This window comes from Pangasianodon hypophthalmus, chromosome 13 (assembly GCF_027358585.1).
Source record: "Pangasianodon hypophthalmus isolate fPanHyp1 chromosome 13, fPanHyp1.pri, whole genome shotgun sequence".
Classification (NCBI taxonomy): domain Eukaryota; kingdom Metazoa; phylum Chordata; class Actinopteri; order Siluriformes; family Pangasiidae; genus Pangasianodon; species Pangasianodon hypophthalmus.
Window position 1 is genome coordinate 3,564,660 of NC_069722.1, and position 25,501 is coordinate 3,590,160.

The window sequence follows — 25,501 nt, forward strand, 5'->3', positions numbered from 1 at the left end:
GTGGACGTGCCAAATTACCTAGACCATTACCTCGAACATAAGTATTGCCTATAAAATATTATATTATACGTATATATGTTACAACATTTGCTAATTGTTTTCCATCATTAGAACCAGAACAAAACTGAGCTTTTGCGCAAATAATATAATGTGATTTCTCTATTTTAAGAAAACATAAATATATTTATCAAAACAACATACAACATTTCTTCCTTAAAGTAGGTGCCTTTTTTAAAATATATTGTGTACTTTAATGTTTTTTTTCTTCTTTTTTTTTCTTTTTTTTGCTCATTGTATTCTGTATATTTTTTTCATGAAGGATGATGTTCACTGCATTGCGGAATTTTATGTTTATTTTCCTGGACTATGATTTTCATTTCATTCTGTAATTTTATGGCGTTTTTTTTTTTGTTTTGTTTGTTTGCTGTTTTTTGCTCATTGCATTCTGCACTTTTTTTCCAGGAGTATGATTTTCATTGATTTGCATTGTGTGAATTTATCATTCTGTATATTTTTCTTGGAGTATGATTTATATTGCATTGTGTATTTATTTCTTGGAGTATGATTTATATTGCATTGTGTATTTATTTCTTGGAGTATGATTTATATTGCATTGTGTATATTTTCCTTGGAGTATGATTTATATTGCATTGTGTATATTTTTTCCTGGAGTATGATTTATATTGCATTCTGTATATTTTCCTTGGAGTATGATTTATATTGCATTGTGTATATTTTCCTTGGAGTATGATTTATATTGCATTGTGTATTTATTTCTTGGAGTATGATTTATATTGCATTGTGTATATTTTCCTTGGAGTACGATTTATATTGCATTGTGTATTTATTTCTTGGAGTATGATTTATATTGCATTGTGTATTTATTTCTTGGAGTATGATTTATATTGCATTGTGTATTTATTTCTTGGAGTATGATTTATATTGCATTGTGTATATTTTTTCCTGGAGTATGATTGCCATTGCATTGTGTATATTTTTTCCTGGAGTATGATTGCCATTGCATTGCAGTTAAACGGTGTTAAACTGACCCAGTGTCCATTTCTGTGACACCTTGTCCTTTCAAGTTCATCCTGACACCTCTGCACACATTCATGCACAGAGTGCGCTCTACCCAACTCTACTACCCTTGAGCCCCGCCCACAGACGGGGGCGTTGCCCTGTGCCGTGTAAAACAGGTGTGTGTGTGTGTGTGGAAGACAGCTGCAGGTGTTGGCAGGAACAGAGCAGCTGTGAGCTCTGGCTTTGCGTCTGGAAGCGTTAGTGCGAGTTTTTTAGCTGGTGCAGATCAACTTTAAGCAAAACAGCAGCCAGGAGTGCGGATTGTACACACACAAGTGCTGGGAAAGCTGTCAAAATGTTCAAGAAGAAGTCTGCGAAGACCAGCCTGACCCCCTCATCCGCGTCCACTAAGAAGTGAGTTTCTTTCAACAACAACACCTAGCAAGACATCTTATTAAATCCACTCTGAGAAATCTACTGTTCCTTAGTGTCACTGTGGACATTTCACTCAGGATTGTGTGTCGCGTGCTTGCGCACATTTATTTGTTTATGTATTTGTTTGTGAGCTCGTGCCTCGCCCTTTCCTTTAACGCAGCATTATTCTGTCAGCTCTGACTGCTATATTGTACATTTTATTTAGAAAACTAAGTTAAAATCACTGTCGTAGAGGTGAAAATGGCCGAACTTACCCTTTCTGAACAGCTAAACACGCTTGGATTGCTTACGTTAAGGTCAATTTACACCGTGCGCGAGCACTGATTTTTAAAAATTTAAAATAACGGCTTTTTTTGTGGTAACCATTGATTGTCGTTTTTACCAGAGCAGTGTCTGACATTTAGCTAAGCTTAAGCCTAAGGTGTGAGATATATATATATATATATATATATATATATATATATATATATATATATATATATATAATATGATATTGATGATAAAGCTAACAAACTGCTTGCTAGCTAGGCTACACTCTCAGGAGTAAAAATACCACTGTACTTTTTCTATAAATGCTAATTAAATGGACACCACATGCACCTTTTCAGGTAAAATATACATACTAAAGGTTTAAAAAAAACAATCTCCCTTAATAGTATCACCCTAACTACAAGAAAAAGTAGTTCATTTACCTTTAGGAAAGGTAAATGTCTTGTAACTTTAATTAGCTGTTAGAGTAAAGCTTTAAAGGTACATCAGTGTTTCATAAAGTCTAATTATGTACTTTAAATTATTTTTAAAGGTGTAAAGATACATACTAAAGTTACAAAACATGCCCCCTTGATGATACCACCTCAACTACAATGAAAAGTACTGTTTGGTGCATTTATTTGTAAGAATGTACCTGGGAAGGTGTAGTGCTCTACCTTTACTTAAAGTTTATAGAGATATCAGTGATCTTTGAGGTCCAGTTATGTACCATAAAGGTATAAAGATGTATATTAAAGACAGAAGACATGTTCCTTGGTTCTACCACCCCAACTACAATGAAAAGTACTGTTTGGTACCTTTATTTGTAAGAAAGTCCCTGGGAAGGTGTAATGGTCTACCTTTACTTAAAGTTTTAAAGGGATGTCAGTGTTTTTTAAGGTCCAATTATGTACCCTAAAGGTATAAAGATACATACTAAAGGTACAAAAGATGTGCCCTTGATTGTACCTCCTTAATGAGAAAGAAAAATACAGTTTGGTACCTGTATTTCTGAGAATGTACCTTGGAAGGTGCATGTGGTGTACCTTTAATTAAAGCTTTAAAGGTACATCAGTGTTTTATAAGGTCAATTATGTACAATAAAGGTATAAAGATGTATATTAAAGGTAGAAGACATGTTCCTTGGTTCTGCCACCCCAACTACAATGAAAAGTACTGTTTGGTACCTTTATTTGTAAGAAAGTCATTGGGAAGGTGCAGAGGTGTTCTCTTACTTAAAGCTTTAAAGGGATATCAGTGGTCTTTAAAGTCCAATTATGTACCATAAAGGTATAAAGATGCATACTAAAGGTACAAAAGATGTGCCCTTGATGGTACCACCCCAGCAACAAGGAAAAGTCCAGTTTGGTTCCTTTATTTTTGAGAATGTGCCTAGATACACCTGTTACCACACCCACAAAAATGCTTTTAAATACAGCTAACATTCCAACATAAATACTTGTAGGTTTGACATGTCTACATCATAATTTACATATGTCGGTTGTTAAATGATGTATGTGTCGCAGATGTAGGTTATTTGTTTTGTACATATGGTGCTAAATTAAATGGCTACAGATTCATCACTCCTCTGTTAATGGCTTTTTTTAGGCCATAATTGTGATCATCTGTGCTATTCTTACATAGAGATACAACTTTAAGAAATATTTTAGTTAAATAGACAGTAGAGGTTTGTAATTTTGCTACTGTGATGCCTTTTAATCTGGCTGTATTCGTTAGCCAACTTAAAATTAAATGACTAATTAAAACAGGTGCGCTAATAGGAGGTGTCCGATACGACTGCACTTCATTTCACTGACAGCGTCTTGGATTGAATGGCATTTGTAGGTGTGTGGATGTTTGACATGAATGCCGTTTCTACGCGTGAATGTTTACCTGGGTGGGAGGTAAAGTGGAATCTGAACAATGTCCGCTTTCCCTGCCCTTCCCATCGCACCTTTCCTCAAGTTGCTCTTCTTGCTTAAGGCCTCAAGGTGTCTCTTTGTTTTTAAAAGGCCTGATTTTCTAGTTCCAGGGCTGGAAGGTCTGAGAGACTACATTTCAAGTACAAACAAGCAGACTGGATGGGAGATTTGAGTTTAGTCTTGTGTATTAGCGCTGCATTTTGCATGCATGCAAACATGCAATGGCTTTTTCTTGACTCTCAATGGGATATTAGATATATTTAGGGGTAGTAAAGACATTGTTGTGTTTCCAGTGAAGTTATGAATTAGAAACTGCTCTCATGTTTGTACAGGATGTGCTTCAGCTCAGTGGGACGTGTTTTGTTGTGTTGTTGAAGCCCATGTCAAAAACTCGTATATGGCGTTCCATCCCACATGTGAATCAGATCAGTTGAACATTGGACCATGAGTCATCGTCAGCCACAAAACTACAACCCATAATGCTCTCTGCATGCCAAGCCTCCACACAGTTCTCTGGTGAATTTTTAAGGACGTACCCAGCAGGGATGTGGTTTGGGTTTTTTTGTTGAAATTATTGTATTTAAAACAGATGTCAGAGAAAGGAAAACTTTTCAGATGCATAGTTTTCTGTCTAGGTCATCAGAGAAAGTCACACCCGATGTTGTCTAGTGGTGGAAAACTTCACATTTATAAAATCTGTGATTGCTTTCTAATGAGGTTAATGTAGGTATTGTGGTCATAATCTGCACGAAATATAGGCCTACGTTTCTGTCCACTTTCCACAGAATTTCTTTTTTTTTTTTGATGTAAAGTGGGCAGGACTAATCTTGAGTAAATCTTCGCCAATCCAAACACTGATATTGCTTTTATTAGAATTAGGTGTTCATGCTTGGCTGGTCCAAGGAACAAACAAAACCTAGCAAGTGTAGCCTGCTGTGCTAACATTCTGAGTTCAAACATGCTGAAGTGTCCGTCAAGTAGATGAGAGGTAACGGCCTTGCTCAAGAGCTCAGTGTTGGCAATGCTGCTACGTGAACTCTTACCCTTCTCACCAAAAATCCCAGAACCTGAGCCACCACTGTGTGTTATCCCAGAAACATGCGGTGTGGCAACAAATGACTGTGACCTCTCCCACTGATACTGCACCAACTCCCTGCATATCTGTACAACAGCAACAGCCCATGAAAGAAAGGAAACGTCCTCAGCAGAAAGCTCTGATTTGGCTGGAAGTGAATATCCAAACATGGGATTACATAACTACCACAGAAAGGTTAAAACTCATTACGTCATGTGAACTGATGAGTGTTTAAAAGGAGTGTTTGCCAGAAAAGTACACAGCCTGATTTCATATCATAGCTCAGTGTAGTCGAGCTGTATATTATCATGTCAATCATCACCTGGAAAAATAAAGTTATGAGGACATTCTGCCTGCAGCGCAGTTCTCTCTCTGAAACACAGTGTTTGCAGATATACACGCTGATGATCAGCTCATGCAGGCAGCCAGACACTTTGCAAGTCAAAACGATTTCAGATTGGTTTTTTTTTTTTCCTTTTTTTTCCTTGTTAGACCATATCGGTCTACACGCTCTGAGAAGACGTGAATTCTTTGTCATTGTGGTGTATTTTTCTTTTACAGAAATTAAAAATACATTCATGTATGTTTAGTTTCTCTTGGCTTCATTCAGTTTCACTGTCTCGGCTAAAACCTGTGGGAAGTAAACCCGTCTATCCTGTTTGTGCATGAAACACCCGCATTATTGTGTCGCGATCTCACTTTCCCCCGTCACTTTAAAGTCCCTGAAGCTCAAAGCTCTTGGAAATGAAGGCTTATCCCCAGGTAATAAAGAACTAAAATCATCCTTCTAACCATGCATTAGAAATCAGCTGAGTGTAAAACCGTGCAGATTTCACCCTCCAGGTAAACGTGGTGTTAGCTTCATTTTCCTCAAGATAGGTCATGCTCAGCAGTGCAAAGCAGCAATTTATTACACATTTGTTACAGCTCTAAAGATTTCCCTGTAGTGTAACACACTCCATTAACTGGTGTTACATAAAAAAAAAGGTGTGGCAGTTTACTGTAGCAGCCGGTCACACTCTCAGTGTGGTCTGATTCTGTTTCCTCTGAGTTCTGAGAATGAAGAGTGTTTGTGCATGCAGCACGATTCCTTTAAAAAAATAAATGCAGGTGTGGACTTGTTTTAGCTGACAGGTGAGAAGACAGTGAGTGGATACTGTATCGTCTTCCTGTATTCACTCTTTCTGAAAGCCAGTAATGTTGAGTTCAGACCCTCACTTGAAAGTTTGAACTTATATAAAATGTTTGAAGAAATAAATATATACATTAAAATGTTGAGCATGTCATACACACAGATTTCACTTGCTAGTTTCAGTTGTCTTATTGTGTCTGTGGTGTAAAGTTTGACTAAAATTTTTGTCTGTTTCTGTGTACTACAGGGTCGATCTGACCACTCTGATCGAGAAGCTGCAGAGGAATGCTGACAAGGTGGAAAAGAACATCTTGGAAACAGAGCAGAATCTCAACAAGGTGATGCTTGTTACAACAACCATATCTACAACATCGTTAATATTAGTAATAGATATTCCTAAAAGTCATAATGCAACTACACTGTGATTAAAAATTTACTGTATATATTTGGTGCCAAAGATCTAAACAATATAATAATACCTTCAAAATGGTCTTCAAAGTCAGATTATATACTTTAAATAATTTCTGAAGTTATACTTCATTCTCTAGGTCCTCTAACTAAAACCACAGAAGATGTACGAAACATGATATTTGTCTGAGAGTGTACCAGCTAATGAAAGGCACCAGGAATTAGAGCGTTATGCGTTTTATTCATTGTCAGCAATGTTAGAATGATCCTTTGACTCTGGCAGGCGAGAACTTGCATCTAACCATATGACTTCCTCGATGACTTTTTATTATCAGGATGTGCTCAAGATCAACGAGGGCAAGCCACCGCTGTATCAGGAAACCACCAACAAGGCAATCGAGAACTCGCTGTACTTGCTAAACGGTCTGGATGAAGATGCGGCCGAAGCCAAGCGCCTGCAGCACCCGCAGGCTGAGATGATCGAGCACGAGTGAGTAGATGCCACGAAAACACACTGATCAGAGCTGCACGTGCTTTATGTTACAGTAAAGTCATTAGGCCAGGTTGAAGACACCAACAATTTAACATCCAAGTGAATAAAGATCTGAGCCACAAATATTTTATCTTCCTAAACATAGCAACAGCCTGAATGAGCAATTACTCAAATACACAGAGAAAGGCATTTATTTGATCTCATAAATTTTATATATATAGTGTAATCGACTAACAACTTTGTTTTAGCCAACATACAGTGTTTAAATGCAGGGTGACCATCATGAGATTGTAAGTTCCCGCCCCCAAATCCATTGTAAACAATCAGACCATATTTTACACACCCAGTGCCACTTTGAACAATCACGACTCCGTTTCTGAAAGGATTTACATTGTTTAGGATTTCAGTTCAATTCGATGTAAACAGTAAGCTTCTACGTAAAAAAAAACAAATAATGAAGAAGCATGAGATTGAGAGCTTGTGCCCATTCCCATGCATTATTAACCTTTTGTAGGTAGAATATGATATGGACTGATACGCAATGTACACTAATCACATTTGTGTTTTTTTTTGTTAAGTATGATGCAGCTGCGTGAGCGTGTGAAGAAGCTTCGGAATGATCACAACCACATTTACCACCTGACACGATCCGAAGGGGTTCCCAGTGTCAACTGGGGCAAGATCATCGATGAGAAACTGGTGAGAAATCAAGACTATCTCCTTCTGTCTCTCTTTCGCTCTCTATTTCCAGCTCTTGTTTTGTAAATAAAGTCATTTACCCAGGAAAGCCAACTATTAATCTGGAAGTGTGTGTGGGTGTTGTGTTTATGCAGGCAAATCTCAACAACAAAGGATTTGGACAAGACCTGCCCACCATTGAGAATGAAGTGGAAGAGCACAATATCTTTCACAGTGAAGTAGAGGCCTTGGCTCCTTACATCAGTCAGGGAGACAAGGTGATTTAGCCGCATCGCTAATTTGCTAGTGTCTCATGTTATATTATTATTATTAGCATAGCCTCATACTCATGTGTTAGAGCTGTGTTCCAAAGCTGCTGCTTCTTCTTCTTCTTCCAAAGCTGAATTACTACACGGCCATATACGTGTCTGTTAATATTTAAATAGATACCTACAATGCAGGTTTGAAACAATAGAGAACAGCGTATGACTCATCTGACTCTCCCATTTGTGTTGCAGGACTACGTTGATGGCCTGCAGCTGAAATACAACAAACTCCTGGTAAAACTCTGCTGTTCCCTTTCATTAACTTTCTGGCGTTGGATTTAATTAAAGTCTGTGTAGAGAAGTTTTCTTTCCCAAACCCATTGGTAGCCCTCCTTTCAGCTGTTATGAAACCGAGAGCGCTGTGCTCTGTGGATTTGAATAGGAAGTTAATCTGTGTTCAAGGATGTGTTCAACATTTGCATTTCATCTTTATCCATTCAAAGCTCCACTTCACCTTCACCTCCACATAGCCCAAACCTTTGAGCCTTGAAAACTGAGAATTCAGAAATGATTTTAAGATTATTTAAGGATTTAGATCAGGATAAGATTTAAGATTAGTTGGGAGTATTGTGCTCTAACTCCCAGATGACTGTACATTTACGTATTTTATATATAATTCACACCCAGGCAAGCTCCACGGCTCGTCAGAAGAACCTGATCAGTCTGAGAGATTACATGCAGCGCTGCACCAACGAGCTTTACTGGCTGGATCAGCAGGCTGATGAACGCATCATGTACGACTGGAGCGATGCCAACCTCGACTACCCGGCTCGCAAGAGGCAGTACGAGGTAACAGCGATCACCAGATGTGTCTCACGGTGCTGTAATTAAATGAACACGCCTCAGAATCATACATTACCACTCCTACTGTGTTCAATACCTGATCGATAGGATTGAACAGAAGTCTTCATTCCCAGTGACCCAAGCATTTCTGTAACATTTCTAAAATTAGGGCTAAAAAAAATCCCCAATATTATCTTATCTACCTTTCATTATATGATTCATTATATGAAATATGATCTAAGCACCTTGTATTTTTAGTAAAAATTCAAACAAAGCTAATGAGTTCAAAACCCTGAAACCATCAAGTAGTTGCATACCTTCACTCTTCACTCCCTTTTTTCGTGAAATGTTGTATCTATGGTAAAAGTCCCATTACCATTATGTAAAACTGGGACAATAAAACTTAACCCATTATTAACAGTCACGTTTTATTCCACTTCTGTAGAACTTCATCAGTAAGTGTTTGGAATCCAAGGAGGCGACAATCACTAAACTGAGTGACGACGGGGAGAAACTCATCGCCCAGGGACACCCAGGAAAGAACGTCATCGAGGTACAGTCAGATTTTTTTTTTTTTTAAATAAATTTTTTTATGTAAGTTAAATTTAAAATGATGTAAAGCAGGGCTAGGCAATATGACGATATAATATCGATTATGTCATCATTTTCACCACAACATACAATATATGTTCTGAGATATTGTGAATATTGCAATATCTTTATAACTTTAAAACAATTGGATGCAGCTGATGTTAAATGTACAGCATCTTTAAAATTGTACCTTGTTAAGTAATTTCTTTCTGTAGGCATTAAAAAATTTTCATCAGTCTGTTTGTAATGTCAGTTATTGTTGAAATGTCTTCAAGTATCGTGATATCATTTTATTGCGATGTCGTCCATGCCTAATGTAAAGTACACGTATTTAGAAATCCAGTTATTTATTGCTTTGTCATGTGTTTCGTCTCCAGGCGCATATGGATGCTGTCCATGCAGACTGGAAGGAATATCTCAACCTGCTCATCTGTGAAGAGAATCACCTCAAGCACATGGATGAGTACCACAAGGTAAGGAAAAAAGGCAAATTAATAGTGCTTTAAGAGCCATACACACATGAGGTCATGGCATTAAAGATGTTTTGAAAACGCTACATGTCAGAATTTTAATAGTTTGTTTGTGCCACGTGCAGTTTCAGAAGGAGGCCAGAGACACTCAGGACTTGCTGAAGCGCCTGGATACTGAAATCAACCAGAAGTACAACCCTGACTTCAAAGACCAGTACCAGTTGGACGGCTTGCTCATGGACCTGAATGTAAATATAGTCATTTTGACATTTATTAATCATATTTGGGTTTTTTTTTTTTGTAGAGAGCATGTGTGCATAACCGTGCATGTGTAAGTGTGTGAACATGTGAGCGAGTGTAAGGATGCATTTGTGATTGTGTGTTAAGAGCAAACAGGTGGAGAGTCTCAAGAAAGTTGTGTTTATTTGTTCAGGATCAAGCGAAGGCCATGGATCACTTTGATGATCGAGTGAAAGCTCTCCAGAACCGCAGCCTTCAGGTTCTGCCCTTGAAGTACCGCAGGAGTTCACCACAAAAGCTTCTGCCCATCGAGGCGCTGTGCGACTTTGATACAGAGGAGGTATTAAACACTAGTCCTCTTCTATCCCTCTCTAATGCCTCTTATGAACTATTATTGGAAGAAATTAATGGAAAATGAGTGACACAAACACTTTGAAAAATGAGTAACACTGCTCTGAGAGTAGAGCTGTTTATTTTACTATATTTACAAGATGACCATCATGTTAAGCAGCAAGACTCATTTAAATTTCAGATTTTCCTAAGAATTTAGCAGCAGGTTTCAGCAAAACATGTCATGACTCCTGTTAAGACTCATCTGATTGTTGTTTATGGAACACACAGGGTCAGATTCAGCGTGGAGAACGCTACACGCTGCTCAGGAACAACGGGCAGAAATGGGACGTGAAAGACTCGGCCGGCCGCACCCTGGCAGCCCCTGGCGTGTGTTTCATCATTCCCCCGACTGACTCAGACTCTGTCGCCATCGCTGATAAGTAAGTATTCCTCTTTCTGAGTAGCTTTGTGGACTAACAGCTATAATACAATGCAAGTCTTAAAGAGCTCGTGTCCTGGACAGCGTAATGTTTACCAAAGTGCTGTGCTGTAAAACAAATATTAAAGGAATGTTAGTCCAAAACTGAAATGTACACATTGTTCACATGTTTGCTTTGTTTTTGAACTGGATCCACAAGTATCATGTAACTAACAAGTAAAGTAAGTCTACGTGTCGGCAGAAAAACCTGTGGTCATCAGAAACAGGCAGGGGTGAAAGGTCAGGCAAACAGAGCAATCCAGGGAAATCATAATCAAAAGCAAGAAGTCAGAAACCAGGAGTAATGAACAGGGAATCCACCGCTCAGTGATGCACACTTTAATGGCAAACCCTGACGCTAGAGACAGGTATTAATACAGCGAAGCAAATGAGGGTAAACAGCCAACAGGTGAGTGAGTGAGAGCAAGGTAATGTCCGGACTGGATTGGATTGTGGATTCGTAGCTTGGTGGTGGATTCTAATATGATGCTATGTTATGGAAAATCTATTCTTTAAATACAATACATACCCATATTTGGCATTGTTAAGTGATGTAATCTCAAATAATAATAGGAAATTTCTTTAAATACAATTAGGTTTTGGATGTATATAATGAAGAGTAGTATAAAACAGCAGAGAGAATCCATTCTTACAAGTTTAATCATGAAACCTTTTATTATCTTGCGCATAACTTCTAGCTTGCCAGGTCAGTTCAGCAAATGAGCTAACTTCATGAGTTAAATCACCATTTTATTTCTTAAATATTATTTCTTCTCCATGCCTCAAGTTGTATGTTTGTTTTTTTTAGCATTCAAGGATTTTTAGCATTCTATGATTTCTTTTTTTTTTTGTCATGATACAGTCTTGTGAGCCAGCAGAAAGGCATCAAACAAAAGGTGGCGAGCAGCAAAACGGCGCTGCAGTCCCGACTGGCCGAACTGAAGAAGGACAGCACGAGTGGACAAGGTGTGTTCCTGGGTTTAATTCACATACAGCATTCATTCAACTGTCACAGCATTAAAACAGGCTTCTGTTGTGTGTTTTCGTCTGTAACTATCATACTGAGTATACTGAAATACAAGTAACAGGGTTACATAATCAGACGAACATCAGTCACCAGTGCATTTTTGAAAAGGCACTATTTAAAATGTTGTTGTTGCTGTTGTTGTTCTTTCGACTGCTCCTGTTAGGGGTCACCACAGCGGATCACCTTCCATTGTCCGCATATTGATTTGGCACAATGATGCAACCCTCCTTATTTATCCGGGACCAGCGCTGAGAGGGCACTAGCCTGTGCACTCGCAGTAGCTGGGGTTGGTGTCCAGCGTGGGGCTCAAACCCATGATCCTGAGATCAAGAGTCCCATGCTTTACCAAAAGGCACTATGTAGAATACAATTAATTGTTGTTTTAGGAGAATTCTGTTCCACTAATTAAAAAACCTCAACCTGTTTATGAAATACTATCATCTGTAAATGGCGAAACAGGTCGAAACACATAATCGTGACAGACTTTGACGCCTGTGGTTTGTGGATATTTTTGTTCTGTTACCTAATGTGGGGAAATAATTACTTTTTTTGTGAAATTAAGGGGTGTGTTTGCAATTAACAATGACAGCAGCTATCATTTTGCTTCGCCGTCCCTTTGTGTTTCAGTAGTTTTGGTGTCAGGTTAGCGTTATTACCGTCAGCGTTCAGTAATGCCTTTTTGTTTTTTAACAAAAGTGTGCTCTCAGGACAATGTGTCCTACACTCGTCTGATTTAATGTTAAAAACCTGGATAGATATTGGCTACTTATTGCTTCCTGCCTGGTTTTTTGATGCCATTCTGACAAGCACCTTATTCTTAGTTCAAAGGACTGTGGAGTGTTTTATGGCAAAATAAAAGCAATACCGTTACCAATACCGTTTAACCATTAACAGCTTAAATAGTCTGATCTTTCACACGTTTCCGGTCCATTGACGTTGTCGCATGATCAGCAAACCCTGACCATTCTGCATAAAGAGTAAAAAGTCATTACAAACTCAGTTAAAAATCATTACAATTGTTTGACCTGTTTGAAGAGTTTGAAGACCATCATTGGCTCTCAGAGCCAAGAGAGCAAAATTGGCTGTGCTCTCTGGGTGGAAGTGATGGCATACTCTCCTATCAATCACTGTCCAATCATGGGTGTCTATGAGCGCATGTATGCGGAAGAGGGCAGATAGCGCTTTCCTCCGAGTGCTATTATGCTGCCCTTGTGACGAAAAGATGCGGTTGGCTGGCTTCACGTGTCTTAGAGGAAACACGTGTTCACCCTGCACCCTCCTCAGCTGGTAACTGTCATATGATTGGTGAGAGCTGGGCGGTGGGTGGGAACAAATTAGTGGGAAAAAGGAGGAAAATGGAGGAAAAAATAAAACTCATTATAATATTTGTCATCCAGAATCATAACACAGGAAAATTATAGAACGATGCTACAGGACAGCGTCTTTTCAGGATTTGTTTTAAATAAGGATTTGCTCAGAATACACTCCTTTTACTTTTTGTTCTGTTGTAACAAAATATGTTTGTGAATACATTTATGAAGAGGAGTATTCAGGGTTCAGCCGTCAATATTTTCCCTGAGTATTCTGGTTATTATTCCTGACCGATTCATTGTTTAGCTGTGTGGGAAATGCTTGTCTGAGACTAAAATCTCTCTCAGTCTCCTGTTCACACACTTTCTGCTTCATTCTTTCAAGTTGTTCTAACGGCATGGAAGTAATTAAGCTATTTTCTCGCACCCGAATCACAGATAAGCAGGAGCTGCAGTGCCGCCAGCTGATGGCCGGACTGGACAAAGTGGTGAACGACCTAGATAAGCAGGAGAAGGCCATTTATTCCCAAGTGCGCCCCCCTCTGGAGCAGAACCGCCCCGTACAGGACAGCACTGACAGGCTGCAGAACATGAGAGTAAGAAATGTGCCATGTCTCTCTCTCTCTCTCTCTCTCTCTGTGATTATAATCCTTCTCACATTTTAAAAAAATATCAGAAATGTAAAATTTCTTGCTCCAGCACCATTCATATCTAACTTCTACAAACTGTAATGGTGTAAAAATGTCCTTACTGACAATACAAATATGGATTATGGATTGTAATATTTATATAACAAATATTGATACAGATTACAGAAGGTAGTTCAGAACTACTTCTAGGCTGGCTCAAACACATATTGACCAAAATATAAAGCTTATGTGATGTGGCTATACCACAAAACAAAAATATTTAAATTAGAAAAAATGCCCATAAGCCCTTAGTCATTTGCTCTTGTCAAGAAATTTTAATTTCCATGTACGAATAGGCACAAATAAATTTAATTTCACCTGAAAATATATATTTCAAATAATAGTCTCATTATGAAATGAAAAGAGGCATTGTGAAATAAAATTAGTCTTTTGAAAAAAAATTGTTATTATGAAATTAAAATGGACTGAAATATGACAGTGTTATTGTGAAAATAAGTATGCTGAAATAATATTTCGAGTTCAGTATTTTTTATTTATTTATTGAATTATTTCACAATATATTGACTCTTTTATATATTTATTGCTGCATTTATTCATTGTATTACTTATAGATATGTTTATTAATAATAAATAAATTTAATATTTATTAAATTTGAAATAAAATGGCTTTCCATACTTACATCATTGAGACACTGACCTGTTGAAGTGCATTGTGGGATTTCATGAGATTCTCAGGAAATTCTCAGTAAATCTAAAGCAGTGACGATTTTTCGCACTTTGTCCAATCTGCTCTTTTAAAATGAATTCAGTCGAAAACTTTTTAACCATAAATATTAACTCGTTTATTTTTAGGACATTGCCTCCATCGTCCGTAAGATCGAGCCAGAGAAGACCGCCAAAGTTCGTGAGGCCGAGACTTTCCTCAAATCCAACCCCAAGTGTGCCAGCGCTCCACAGCTCTCCACCAAGGTCGACACGACTCTCAACAAATACAACAAGGTCGAGCAGCTGCTGAAGTGTTCGGATGAGAAGTATGTGCCATTTTTTTTACATACGAGAAACATGAATCTCTGGTGTATCAAAGAATAAAATGTTCTTTCTCACTGATTTCTGTAGACTTCAGAATTCCAACAAGCTGGAGAGCTCGATACAGAACTGCAAAAATCTGCTCACACCCTACGAAAACAGGCTGGCCAGAGAAGAAATCGCTCCCTCTGACCCGACCTCTCTGGATAAGGCTCTGCGTGAGCTAGCTGTAAGACGCTGCGTACACACATCACCACATCTGCAGACACTGATATAAATCACGGCTTAATGAAAATACAAACAGAAATAGTTATAAGCCACTTTTACATGCATGTAGCACAATACTATGTAATGTCCTGGATTATTTATTAGCCATATCAAACACACACACTTATCACTTCTTTGGTCCGACACAGGACATGGGCTCGGAACTGAGGGCGAAGAAGTCCATTCTCTCAGACATGGAGAGTAATCTGAGGAACTCTAAAGTCAGCTGTGATAACATGGTGAACAGAGTGCAGGAGCACTGCCCTGACATCGACCGGCAGGAAGCTGAGGTTCAAAAGCTTACCAAACGCTATGAAAATCTTCTCAGGCAGACCGACACCAGGTGTGTGTCACGTTTATTCGTTACTAACATGATCAGTATGTAACATAAAAAGGCTTTAATCAATGATGTTTCACAATAACACATATTCATGTGAGTTCACACTTGCCATTTATTTACATAAGCACTGGAGCTCCTTTTGTGCTGATATGAAAAAAGCAGCTTATGTGACTTTAGCCATAAAATTTATATTTATGGTTTATACTCGACGCACAAAACAGCAGCAACACAAGCAGCATTGTTCACACACTTGCCTGTGTATCTTACGTACATCTGTAGGATTAAAAGTGACCACTAGACGGCACATCGGAGCCAATACACCCAAGTTCCAAGTTTAACTGTGAAATGTTTAGTGATTTCATATACAGCAACATTAACCACTTTCAAGGTCTGTCCTTCTCTTTTAACCTTTCTGCCATCGTCGTGATTGTTGTCATGAGCTGTGTCTCAAATCAAAAACTCTGACGTTACATTCAAATGTACTTACTAATCTAGACATCCAGAAGACTGGTACGCAAAAACCGAGGTTTTGGTAGGTTTGAAGGCAACACGAGAGGTTGTGTGTAGATTAGTACATGAGGATGCGATTTGAGACACAGCACTAATGTGTTTACTTAGAAGTAGACACAGTGTCACTCTGAACGAGCGCGGGGATACACGCAGCAGCCATCTCGCGTACATGTACACATAGTTAAAAACAAATGTGATCCAGGCTTAACAATGCTCTTATCAGCTCTATATCTAGTATCGGGATAAATTGGTGGAAGATTGGTGGAAGAGATTCAAGAAAATTTGGGCTGCTTGTGCAACCGTTAAAGTGGGACGTCACTTCGTGTACCGATGAATGTCCCAAAAAATTATTTTTAGTTATTTTGATTATTTTTAGAAAACTTTGGTAATTATACATATTTTCATTTCAGCACTTCATAAATCTCCTCATGTTCACTCATTAACAAGAATAATTTTTCACACGGTTTTCTCTTCTCAACAAGGTTCTTTTCTGAAAGGTTTTTTACTTTGAAAGCTCTGTGTGACCAAAGAACACAGCCAGGACTGCTTCTTAAAAGCGCCTGCCTTGTTGTTCCACTGTGTGCTGGTGGTTGAGAAATGATTATTTAATCATTTATAATATATATGATTGATGTATAATCATCATCATCATCATCATCAGTTATTGATTTAACTGTCTGAAGCCATGGAACCAACAGTATCAGTGTTTTCCTTGCACGGAAATTTTACACGTGTATCTTTAACTCACTGTTGACTGTTAAGGGAATATTGTCCATCATGCACTTGTACCCTAGGCCATTTTGTTTGAGCTGTAATGTTTGAAGCTTGCTAACAGCTAAAAACCTCAAAATCATAAACGTTCCAGTTTCAGAAGGAACACTTAGGCACACTTATCGTGCAAGCTTGATTTACTGTACTGATTTTGAAATGCTTTTGTTTTCCAGATCACAGAGTCTGCAGAAAGCTAAAATGTCCTACAACAATTATCGTAATGATTATGACAACCTGAACAGCTGGCTCTCCCGCGTGCCGAACCATGAGCCACTTGAGACTGACACAATCCAGCAGGTGGATGGAAAACTGAAAAACCAAAGAGTAAGTCCACACTAATAACATCATCAACACTTGCGTATATTTTATTTCTCTACTAATGTACCAATGTTTTGAGTGAGCAAATTTGACAAACCAGTTTATTTTTCGTTTCATTGCTAGAATCTGCTCTCTGACATCGCAAGGAAGGAATCGGACTTAAACAACGTCTCGAAGAACGCACAGCTTTACCAACAAGCGGTCAAGGTGTGAAGCGATCCCGCAATATCACGCAGAATTATCTTTCATAGTTTAACAAGCTAGTGCAGTGAAACCTCAATGTGTTCCTCTTTGTGGCTCTGTTCAGGATTATGAAAATGAAGCTGAGAGGTTCAGGTCCATTCTCGACCTTGAAGATGGCCTGGTCTCGCAAACATACAAGAGGAGCCGACTGGAATCTCCTGCACTGAGAGTCAGGGGAGAGGTAAAATTATTATACTCTAGCACGTAGTTCAGTCTTATTCTCATGATAATATACAGGATGAGACCAAGAACAATAAACATACACTGCTAGTAAAAAGTTTTATAAGTCTTATTCTAGCATTTTGGGTTAAATTAAAAAAAAAAAAAAAAAACTGGGCTCTTTAATTAAAAAAACTCTAAAGTTAACTCTAAAGTTAGAAAATATATCTTCAATAAGAAGTATCTAGAGCTAGAATCTAGCACATGACGTATATTTGTCTCATAATTAACACTGTTTCTGAGAGTTTAAGTTTAACTGGAATTTAGTGTAAACCATGTTTAATAATATTGCTTTTTAATTGCTATTTTGAACCTTTATTTTGTCTTATTTTTTGAAACCAATGTATTAAACAGGAAGCAGCCATCGAGGCCAAATTCACAGAGGTCAGTGCTGTGAACAAACAACGATTACAGAACCTTGAGTTTGCACAAAGTCTTCTCAATCAGGTAAGATATAATGTCCACCAAAACACTTCAGTACAGCGTACAGATTTTTTTCATATCTTAGGTTTGTTAACTGATTATTTGCGACTATTTTTTAACAGCAAACAGAGGTGCAAGTCATCCAGCAGAACGTTCAGTCTGTGAAATCTTCTGCTTCCGGAGATGAAGCCTGGAGAGTTAAGAATCAGCTGGAGGAAGAGATTCTGAGAAGGCAGCAGCTTGAAAAGGAAATCAAAACAATTCAGACTGACATCTATGTGCTGGAAGGACAAAAACCACAGGACACGATTGTCAAGAAAGAGCTGATCAAGAAGGTCCCTGATCCTCAGCTGGATGAAGAAATCAGCAAAGTCCAGCAGAAGCTCTTGGACGAACGCAGGACCACTCGCATCCTCGAAGGCGAACTGGACACTCTCCGCGTGAAGCTACGTGGCATTGAGACAGAAATGAAAGAAGGCGCTCAGCAGTACACGGTCAAAGAGGTACTACGCATTGAAAGGGACCGCGGACAGGAGGAGGAAGTACGAAGGCTAAGAGAAGAGCTGGAGGAGCTCAGGAGACAAAAACTTGTCAAGGACAACGATGTCGTTCAGATCCAGAAGCAGATAACCATCCTGGCTGCTGAGAAGAACAAGGAGCAGGAAGTCATCAAGGAGGAAGAAGTCATAAAGGTGCAAAACGATCCCCAGCTCGAGAGCGAATACAGACTGTTCATCGAGAGAAAGCAGAAAGAAATTGACAACCGAAAGCAGCTAGAAGATGAGCTCCGATTCTTGCAAGAAAAACTCAAGCGTCTGGAGAAGGAAAAGGCCATGGCCGAGGAGAAGATCTCCATCAGAGAGGTTCTCAAGGTTGAAAAAGATATTGCTTTGGAGAGGGAGGTTGAGAAGCTGAGACGGGAGTTTGAGGAAGAAAAATCAAAGCGCATGTCTGCTCAGAGAGAGAGAACCGACATTCAGCGAAAGATCACAAGCCTGGAGGAGGAGAAGTCCAAGGTCATCATTCAGGAAAAAATGCGTGAGATCGTCAGGCCCGATCCCAAGGCAGAGGCAGAGGTCGCCAATCTCAGACTTGAACTTGTAGAAGCGCAGAGAAGATCCAGGGACGCTGAGCTCCAGCTGAAGTCCATTCAGGATGAGCTGTTGGTGCTGCGAAACAGAGGCCCACAAGTTGAAATCAAAGAACTCATCAAGGAGGTTATCAAGTACAAGATCGATCCAGAAACTGAAAGAGAGCTGGAGAAACTCCGAAATGAAATCGTGGACAAGACGCACTTGACAGAGAAACTGGAAATAGAGATAGTCCAAATGAGGGATGAAATTCAGAGGTGGAAAGACACAAAACCCCAGGTGCAGACCAAAGAGGTGGTTAACGAGGTCCTTCAGTACAGAGAGGACCCTAAAACCAAAGAAGAAATTGAGACCCTCAAGAAGAGGCTGGCCGAGGAACAGAGGAAGCGCTTGGATCTAGAGAGAGAGAGAGCTACCACTGAAGAGAAGATCAGGGTCAGGAAAATTGACTTGTCACAGGTCAGAGAGAAGGTTGTGCAGCAAGAAGTGGTGAAGATGGAAGAAGACCCAGTGCTGAAGTCCGAATGTCTGACCTTCACTCAGAACATCAATAATGAGTTGAAACAGAGGGAAATCCTCAAAGAGGAGCTGGTCAGGCTGCAGCGTCAAAAGGCTGATCTGGATCTCCAGCTGGAGGAGCTTGAACGTGAGCGCAGATCCCGACGGGAAGCCGAGCTTGAAATTCAGAGATTGAGAGTCCGGCTAAGTGAGCTCGAGATCAGGGACAAAGAAAACAGAGAGAAGGTTACAGTCAAGCAGAAGGTCGTTCTGCAGCAAGACCCACAGCAGGAGAAAGAGCATTCTATCTTACGCCTTCAGGTCGAGGAAGAGAGACACAAGCGTCTGCTTCTGGAGAAACAGTACAATGCTCTGTTGCACCAACAGCAAACGCTGGAGAGAATGGAGGTCCGGGAGAAAGTCGTTTGCACAGAGAAGGTCCAAGTCGAGAAAGATCCAGAAGCCGAGCTTGAGATTGAGAGGCTGAAGAGGAGCCTTGAAGAAGAAACGAAACGCAGACAAGAGCTGGACATTGAGCTCAGCACCTTCACCAGCAGGCTGACTGAAATGGAGTTCGTGAACACAAAGTCATCCAAAGAGCTCGACCACATCCGCGACGAGAGCAGCAGGCTTCTCCAGGAGAACCAACGCCTGCAGAACGAGATCAGAAAACTCCAGGCCGAAATCCAGATCACCACAAAGGAAACCAGGCAAATCACAGAGTCCACCCCAGTGGACAACAGCAAGAACTTGGAAATACGGCTAGTGGCGTTGCAGAAAGAACTTCTAGACCTGAGACGCATCACGACCGAAAAAGATGAAGAAATCGAAAGGCTACAGAAGAGTCTGTCTGCCGTGAGGGTGAAGAGAGAGCAGAGGGAAAGCCATCTTCGCCGCTCTATCGTCGTCATCGACCCAGACACGGGCAAAGAGATGAGGCCAGAGGAGGCGTACAAGCTGGGGCTGATCGACTGGAAGATGTTCGTCAACCTCCAGAGTCAGGAGTGCGACTGGGAGGAGATCACCGTCAAGGGTCCAAATGGAGAGTCGTCTGTTCTTCACGACAGAAAATCGGGCAAAAAGTTCTCCATCGAGGACGCCCTGAAGTCTGGGAACATCACGAAACGCCAGCTACAGCAGTACCAGAACAAAGAAATCAGCATCCAGGAGTTTGGTATCCTGGTTTCTGGAAAGAGTCAATAATGCCATAAGAAATCTGTCTGCTTTATGTTTCGTCACTTTCATTACATGATGAAGAGCTATCGGTTTTTATGATTAAGCACAAGTTCAGTTTTTCCTTAGGCTTTCAGAGTTGGGGCTTTCTTAATGCACTGTATATTTATTTGCATATATCTGGGCTAATAGGGAGAATATTACCTAAATCTTCTTCTGCTTGTTGGGGAGATATATTCTGATATAGCAGGGTGAAAGTTATCTGACTACAGGCTGCTCAGTTTCACACACACCACAAATATCTGCGCTGTTATTGAAGATGAATTATCACGCTAATGTCTGTTTCCATAGCCAGAGCGTCTAATGTTTCTAAATAAAAAATATATCTGGGAAACTGGACTACTGTATCTGTCTTTCTTTCTCTTGGTTTCATATGAATTTGGTTATTTTCATGTCTTGAGACTGGAGGGTCGGCCATGTTAGTTCTGGCCCTAGTGTCCATAGTGGCATACTCCATTTATTCAGCACATATATGTATATATAATCTATCAGATGTACACACTTGTACATATTTGACTTCACCAGTACTTTTTGCCATTTTGCACTAACTTAGCACCACAGTGTTATTTCTTTGACCCTTCCTGATGACCTTACCTGTGGTGTTCCATTAGTTTTGCACCTGAGCCATGAGGTTAATCCCTAAACACTGAAATCTTATCATCACAGGTCTGTTTTTTCCTGTTTTAGAGCGTGCTAGAGCTATATCTCTGATTTCCTCTTGAGCCTCTTAAACACGGCTTAATAAGGTAAACACCTACGTTCAAATAAATGACCTAGAGCATTTCAGGAGGGATGCAAACTTTTAAACTTGCTACCAAAGAAATAGAGATACCTGCAGACCTGGACTCAGTTACTGTAATGTGTGTTGTAAAGGGTTTCTATTCAGAAATCCCAATCCAGTGAACACTGAATCCTGTTTTGTAGATAAATTGTAAAATCGATGTACATTTTTCCACCCAGAAGTCACAGGAGTGCAAACCTAAAACCCTGTTACAGCAGCTCAAAGGTTATTTCTTAAGGTCATGAAACCCGAGAGGGAATGTAATACAGGAAGTGAAAGTGTACTGTACACTGTACACCATCTACATTTATGGCTGTTCAGAAACATATGACTATAAATCATGTTGTTTCCCACCAAAGCAACAGACACCTTAACATGTTTGAATACTTTATATACTCAATAACATACTACACATTTCTATGCCATTTCTATGTAAGTCAACATTTAGGGACTTTTTAATTGAACAGAAATACAGAATACACATCAAATGTAATGAATATCTATATATTTGTTTACAATATGTATAATTAAAATACGAATAATAAAACGATTAGTAATGAGAAAAACAAAACAGAACAAAGAAGTCTACAATATTTTTAGAATATATAATAGTAGTAGATATTTGATAGCATTCTTATATTAATGTTATTCAAAATAATAATTCTTTGTTTTAAAAAATTGTATTTGTCTAAATTTATATTATTTAAAAAAATTATTTTTAATATTATTTTTTAAATGTAATTTTAAATAAACAATTATTTTTTGAATAACCTTAATATAACAATGCTATCAAAGACCTTAAATTTTTTTTATTTATGTTTTATGATATTTAAAAATAAAGCAAAAAAGAATTATATTTTTAAAATATATCTTACATAAAACAAATATATATTTTTTCTATAGTTTTACTTATATTACAGTCAAAAATTTTATATATATATATGTGTGTGTGTGTGTGTGTGTGTGTGTGTGTGTGTAGATAGATTGCACATAGTATCATTGTGCAAATTAACAAAGTGCAGGTTGAATGTGTAAATATATACACAGTAAATAAATAAATAAATAACCAGGCTGTGAGCAGTGAATATACGCAGTAGCTGTCGAGTAGAACGGTATGAATCGTACATGACACTATGTTATTAATAGAAAAACTCTAAAAAATATAATATATGCAAGTATAGTCATAAATATATGTAAGAGATATGTACATTGTATACACAACAGATTATGCATGGATAATATACAGTGTATATACAGATAATATACAGATATATACAGAAAACTTAGGATATATAGCATGAATCTACAGTGTGTATAGAGAGAATTCAGAGTAAACAGTATAGAGCAGAGCAGCAGGATGATTACAGGCAGTAAAACATCAGTGGCCTAACGGTGTAGTGTAGAGTTCAGCAGCAGGGTGATGGCTGTGGGGAAGAAGCTGCCCTGAGCCTGCTGCTTCTGGTGCAAATGCACATGCAAAGAAATGCTGTAGAGCAAAGATGCCTTCAAAATAATAAAATTAAATGTTTCTACATTTAAAAAAAATACTATAAAAAGCAGTAAACAGTAATAAATGAAACAAAGTCAATATTTGGTGTGACGATCCTTCACTTTAAAAAAAAAACAGTATCTGAGGTGCAGTGTGTGCAGTTTTATAAGGAAATGAGCTGTAAGTGTTACTGAGCATCTTGCAGAAGCAGCCACAGTTCTTCTGGAGACTTTGACTGTCGACTCGCTTCTTATTTCTGCAGCGAAACCCAGCAGCCTTCATTCTGTTTTTATCTGAAAAGTGTCTCTTATGGAATCTGCTGCTTTCTTTACTGACATACAAACATTTTTCTGTAACATTTCATTTTGTGCTGGAAAACTAATGTTTGGAATCTAAAATGTTTTTGTACTGAATCAATAATTTAGAAGTCAGAAGTTAAAAAAGGGTGCCTAAGACTTTTGCACAGTACTGTATAAATATATATATATATATATATATAAAACTTATAACTTATAACTTAATATATAAATTATTTATATTATATATATACTATATATAAATATTTATTTATTTATTTATAATTATATAATTAATTTTAATTATAAAAGTTGTACATATAATATATATCAAACTTTGTATAATTATAAATAATAATAACTGTATAACTATAGTTTTTATAGTTTAAATAGTTAACCTATAAAATTGTATTATATATTATATATTGTAATATATATATTATAAGTTTTATATATATATTATATTACTGTATAATTTTAAATAAACACTAAACATAATTATAAGTTATATATTTTATATACTTTAAATTATTTTAAAACAAATATTTAAAAAAAATAAATGGCTTGAAACGAAGACGTCATGACGTCAACATCGTAGCCGACGGCCCTCAGTCACGTGACGCGCAAGCGGGCGTGGCTACGCGAGCGAGTCACGTGATCCGTAGGTGGGTGTGTTCTTGTTCCTTTCCCTGCATTCAGTGCGACGTTTCAGTAAAATTTTTTTTTTAAGATGGCGACTGTACATCTGCGGATCGGGGATCTGGTTTGGTGAGATAATGTGTCATGTTTAAATCGTGTTTGCTTTGTTAGTTCAGTGTCCGCGGCACATTTAAAAAATGAATGCCCCAGAGTGTGTGTGTGATAGTTTTATAAATTGTTTTTGCGATTAAGTGACGGAGGAAAACAAGCGTGAACTAAATCCCCCAAAGCAGCTTGCTAGTAAGCGCAGTTAGCAAACATGCTAGCGAGCAAGTATAGGGGGTTTAATATTTATCAAATATAATATAATATCATGCGGACATGGCGTTTTTTAGCTAGTTGCCTCTGTTTAGGGTTGTTGCTGGATAATACTTGCAGCTAGCAGGCTGAGTGAAGGCAGAAACGTCTGCTAGCAAGCTGCGTTGGCACATTGCTAATGTTTCTGCTGTTGTTTTGGGGCTTTAGCGACTTTAGCACCGGTGTTAAGTCAAACAAAGTAACTTTGCCTGTTTGTGGTGTGTTTTAGGGGGAAACTCGGACGGTATCCACCGTGGCCAGGAAAGGTAGGAGCTGAGCAACATGTCACACAAAGCTGTATTTACACGGATTGAGTCGGGGTTCTGGTGTTACTGCTTCAGTGAAAGGCTGAGAGACTTCCAGCTTCTGACCTTGAACCTTGTGTCTCTCTCTCTGTGTCTCTGTCTCTCTCTCTCTCTCTCTCTCTCTGGGTCTCTCTCTCTCTGGGTCTCTCTCTGTGTGTGTCTCTGTCTCTCTCTCTCTGTGTGTGTGTGTGTGTGTGTCTCTCTCTCTCTCTGTGTCTCTCTCTGGGTGTCTCTCTCTTTCTCTGTGTGTCTGTCTCTTTCTCTTTCTGTGTGTCTGTGTCTCTCTCTCTCTCTCTCTCTCTGTGTGTCTCTCTCTCTCTCTCTGTGCGTCTCTCTCTCTCTGTGCATCTCTCTCTCTCTCTGGGTGTCTGTCTCTTTCTCTTTGTGTGTCTGTGTCTCTCTGTGTCTCTCTGTGTCTTTCTGTGTATCTGTCTCTCTTTGTGTCTCTCTGTCTCTGTGTCTCTCTGCGTGTGTGTGTCTCGCTCTCTCTCTGCGTATGTGTCTCTCTCGCTCTCTCTCTGCGTATGTGTCTCTCTCGCTCTCTCTCTGCGTATGTGTCTCTCTCGCTCTCTCTCTGCGTATGTGTCTCTCTCTCGCTCTCTCTCTGCCTGTGTGTCTCTCTCTCGCTCTCTCTCTGCCTGTGTGTCTCTCTCTCGTGCTCTCTCTCTGCCTGTGTGTCTCTCTCTCGTGCTCTCTCTCTGCCTGTGTGTCTCTCTCTCGTGCTCTCTCTCTGCGTGTGTGTCTCTCTCTCGCTCTCTCTCTGCGTGTGTGTCTCTCTCTCGCTCTCTCTCTGCGTGTGTGTCTCTCTCTCGCTCTCTCTCTGCGTGTGTGTCTCTCTCGCTCTCTCTCTGCGTGTGTGTCTCTCTCTCGCTCTCTCTCTGCGTGTGTGTCTCTCTCTCTCGCTCTCTCTCTGCGTGTGTGTCTCTCTCTCGCTCTCTCTCTGCGTGTGTGTCTCTCTCTCTCGCTCTCTCTCTCGCTCTCTCTCTGCGTGTGTATCTCGCTCGCTCTCTCTTGCTCTCTCTCTCTCGCTCTCTCTGCGTGTGTGTCTCTCTCGCTTGTTCTCTGTCTCTCTCGC

At 39.1% G+C, this 25,501-nt stretch overlaps 2 protein-coding genes across 7 annotated transcripts in view; both read left to right on the top strand.

Annotated features, from left to right (window-relative positions):
• Positions 1-1,210: 1,210 nt before the first annotated feature.
• ppl (periplakin) lies at positions 1,211-20,898 on the top strand. Its single transcript, XM_026916263.3, has 22 exons — positions 1,211-1,434; positions 6,081-6,171; positions 6,577-6,731; positions 7,313-7,433; positions 7,568-7,690; positions 7,931-7,972; positions 8,366-8,527; positions 8,967-9,074; positions 9,490-9,585; positions 9,708-9,830; positions 10,016-10,162; positions 10,444-10,595; positions 11,496-11,599; positions 13,409-13,566; positions 14,473-14,651; positions 14,737-14,875; positions 15,063-15,256; positions 16,708-16,858; positions 16,976-17,059; positions 17,160-17,276; positions 17,669-17,761; positions 17,860-20,898. The coding sequence occupies exons 1-22, from the start codon at positions 1,376-1,378 to the stop codon at positions 20,527-20,529; spliced, it is 5,268 nt and encodes a 1,755-aa protein (XP_026772064.3). The 5' UTR covers positions 1,211-1,375; the 3' UTR covers positions 20,530-20,898.
• Positions 20,899-23,772: 2,874 nt separating this feature from the next.
• Positions 23,773-25,501, top strand: part of glyr1 (glyoxylate reductase 1 homolog (Arabidopsis)) — a 57,515-nt gene continuing 55,786 nt past the window's right edge. For all 6 annotated transcript variants that reach the window (XM_053239441.1, XM_053239442.1, XM_053239443.1 and 3 more), the window contains exons 1-2: positions 23,773-23,893; positions 24,351-24,387. In XM_053239441.1, the coding sequence (XP_053095416.1) occupies positions 23,856-23,893; positions 24,351-24,387 (75 nt within the window). In that variant the 5' untranslated portion in view covers positions 23,773-23,855. The remainder of the gene's footprint in view (positions 23,894-24,350; positions 24,388-25,501) is intronic.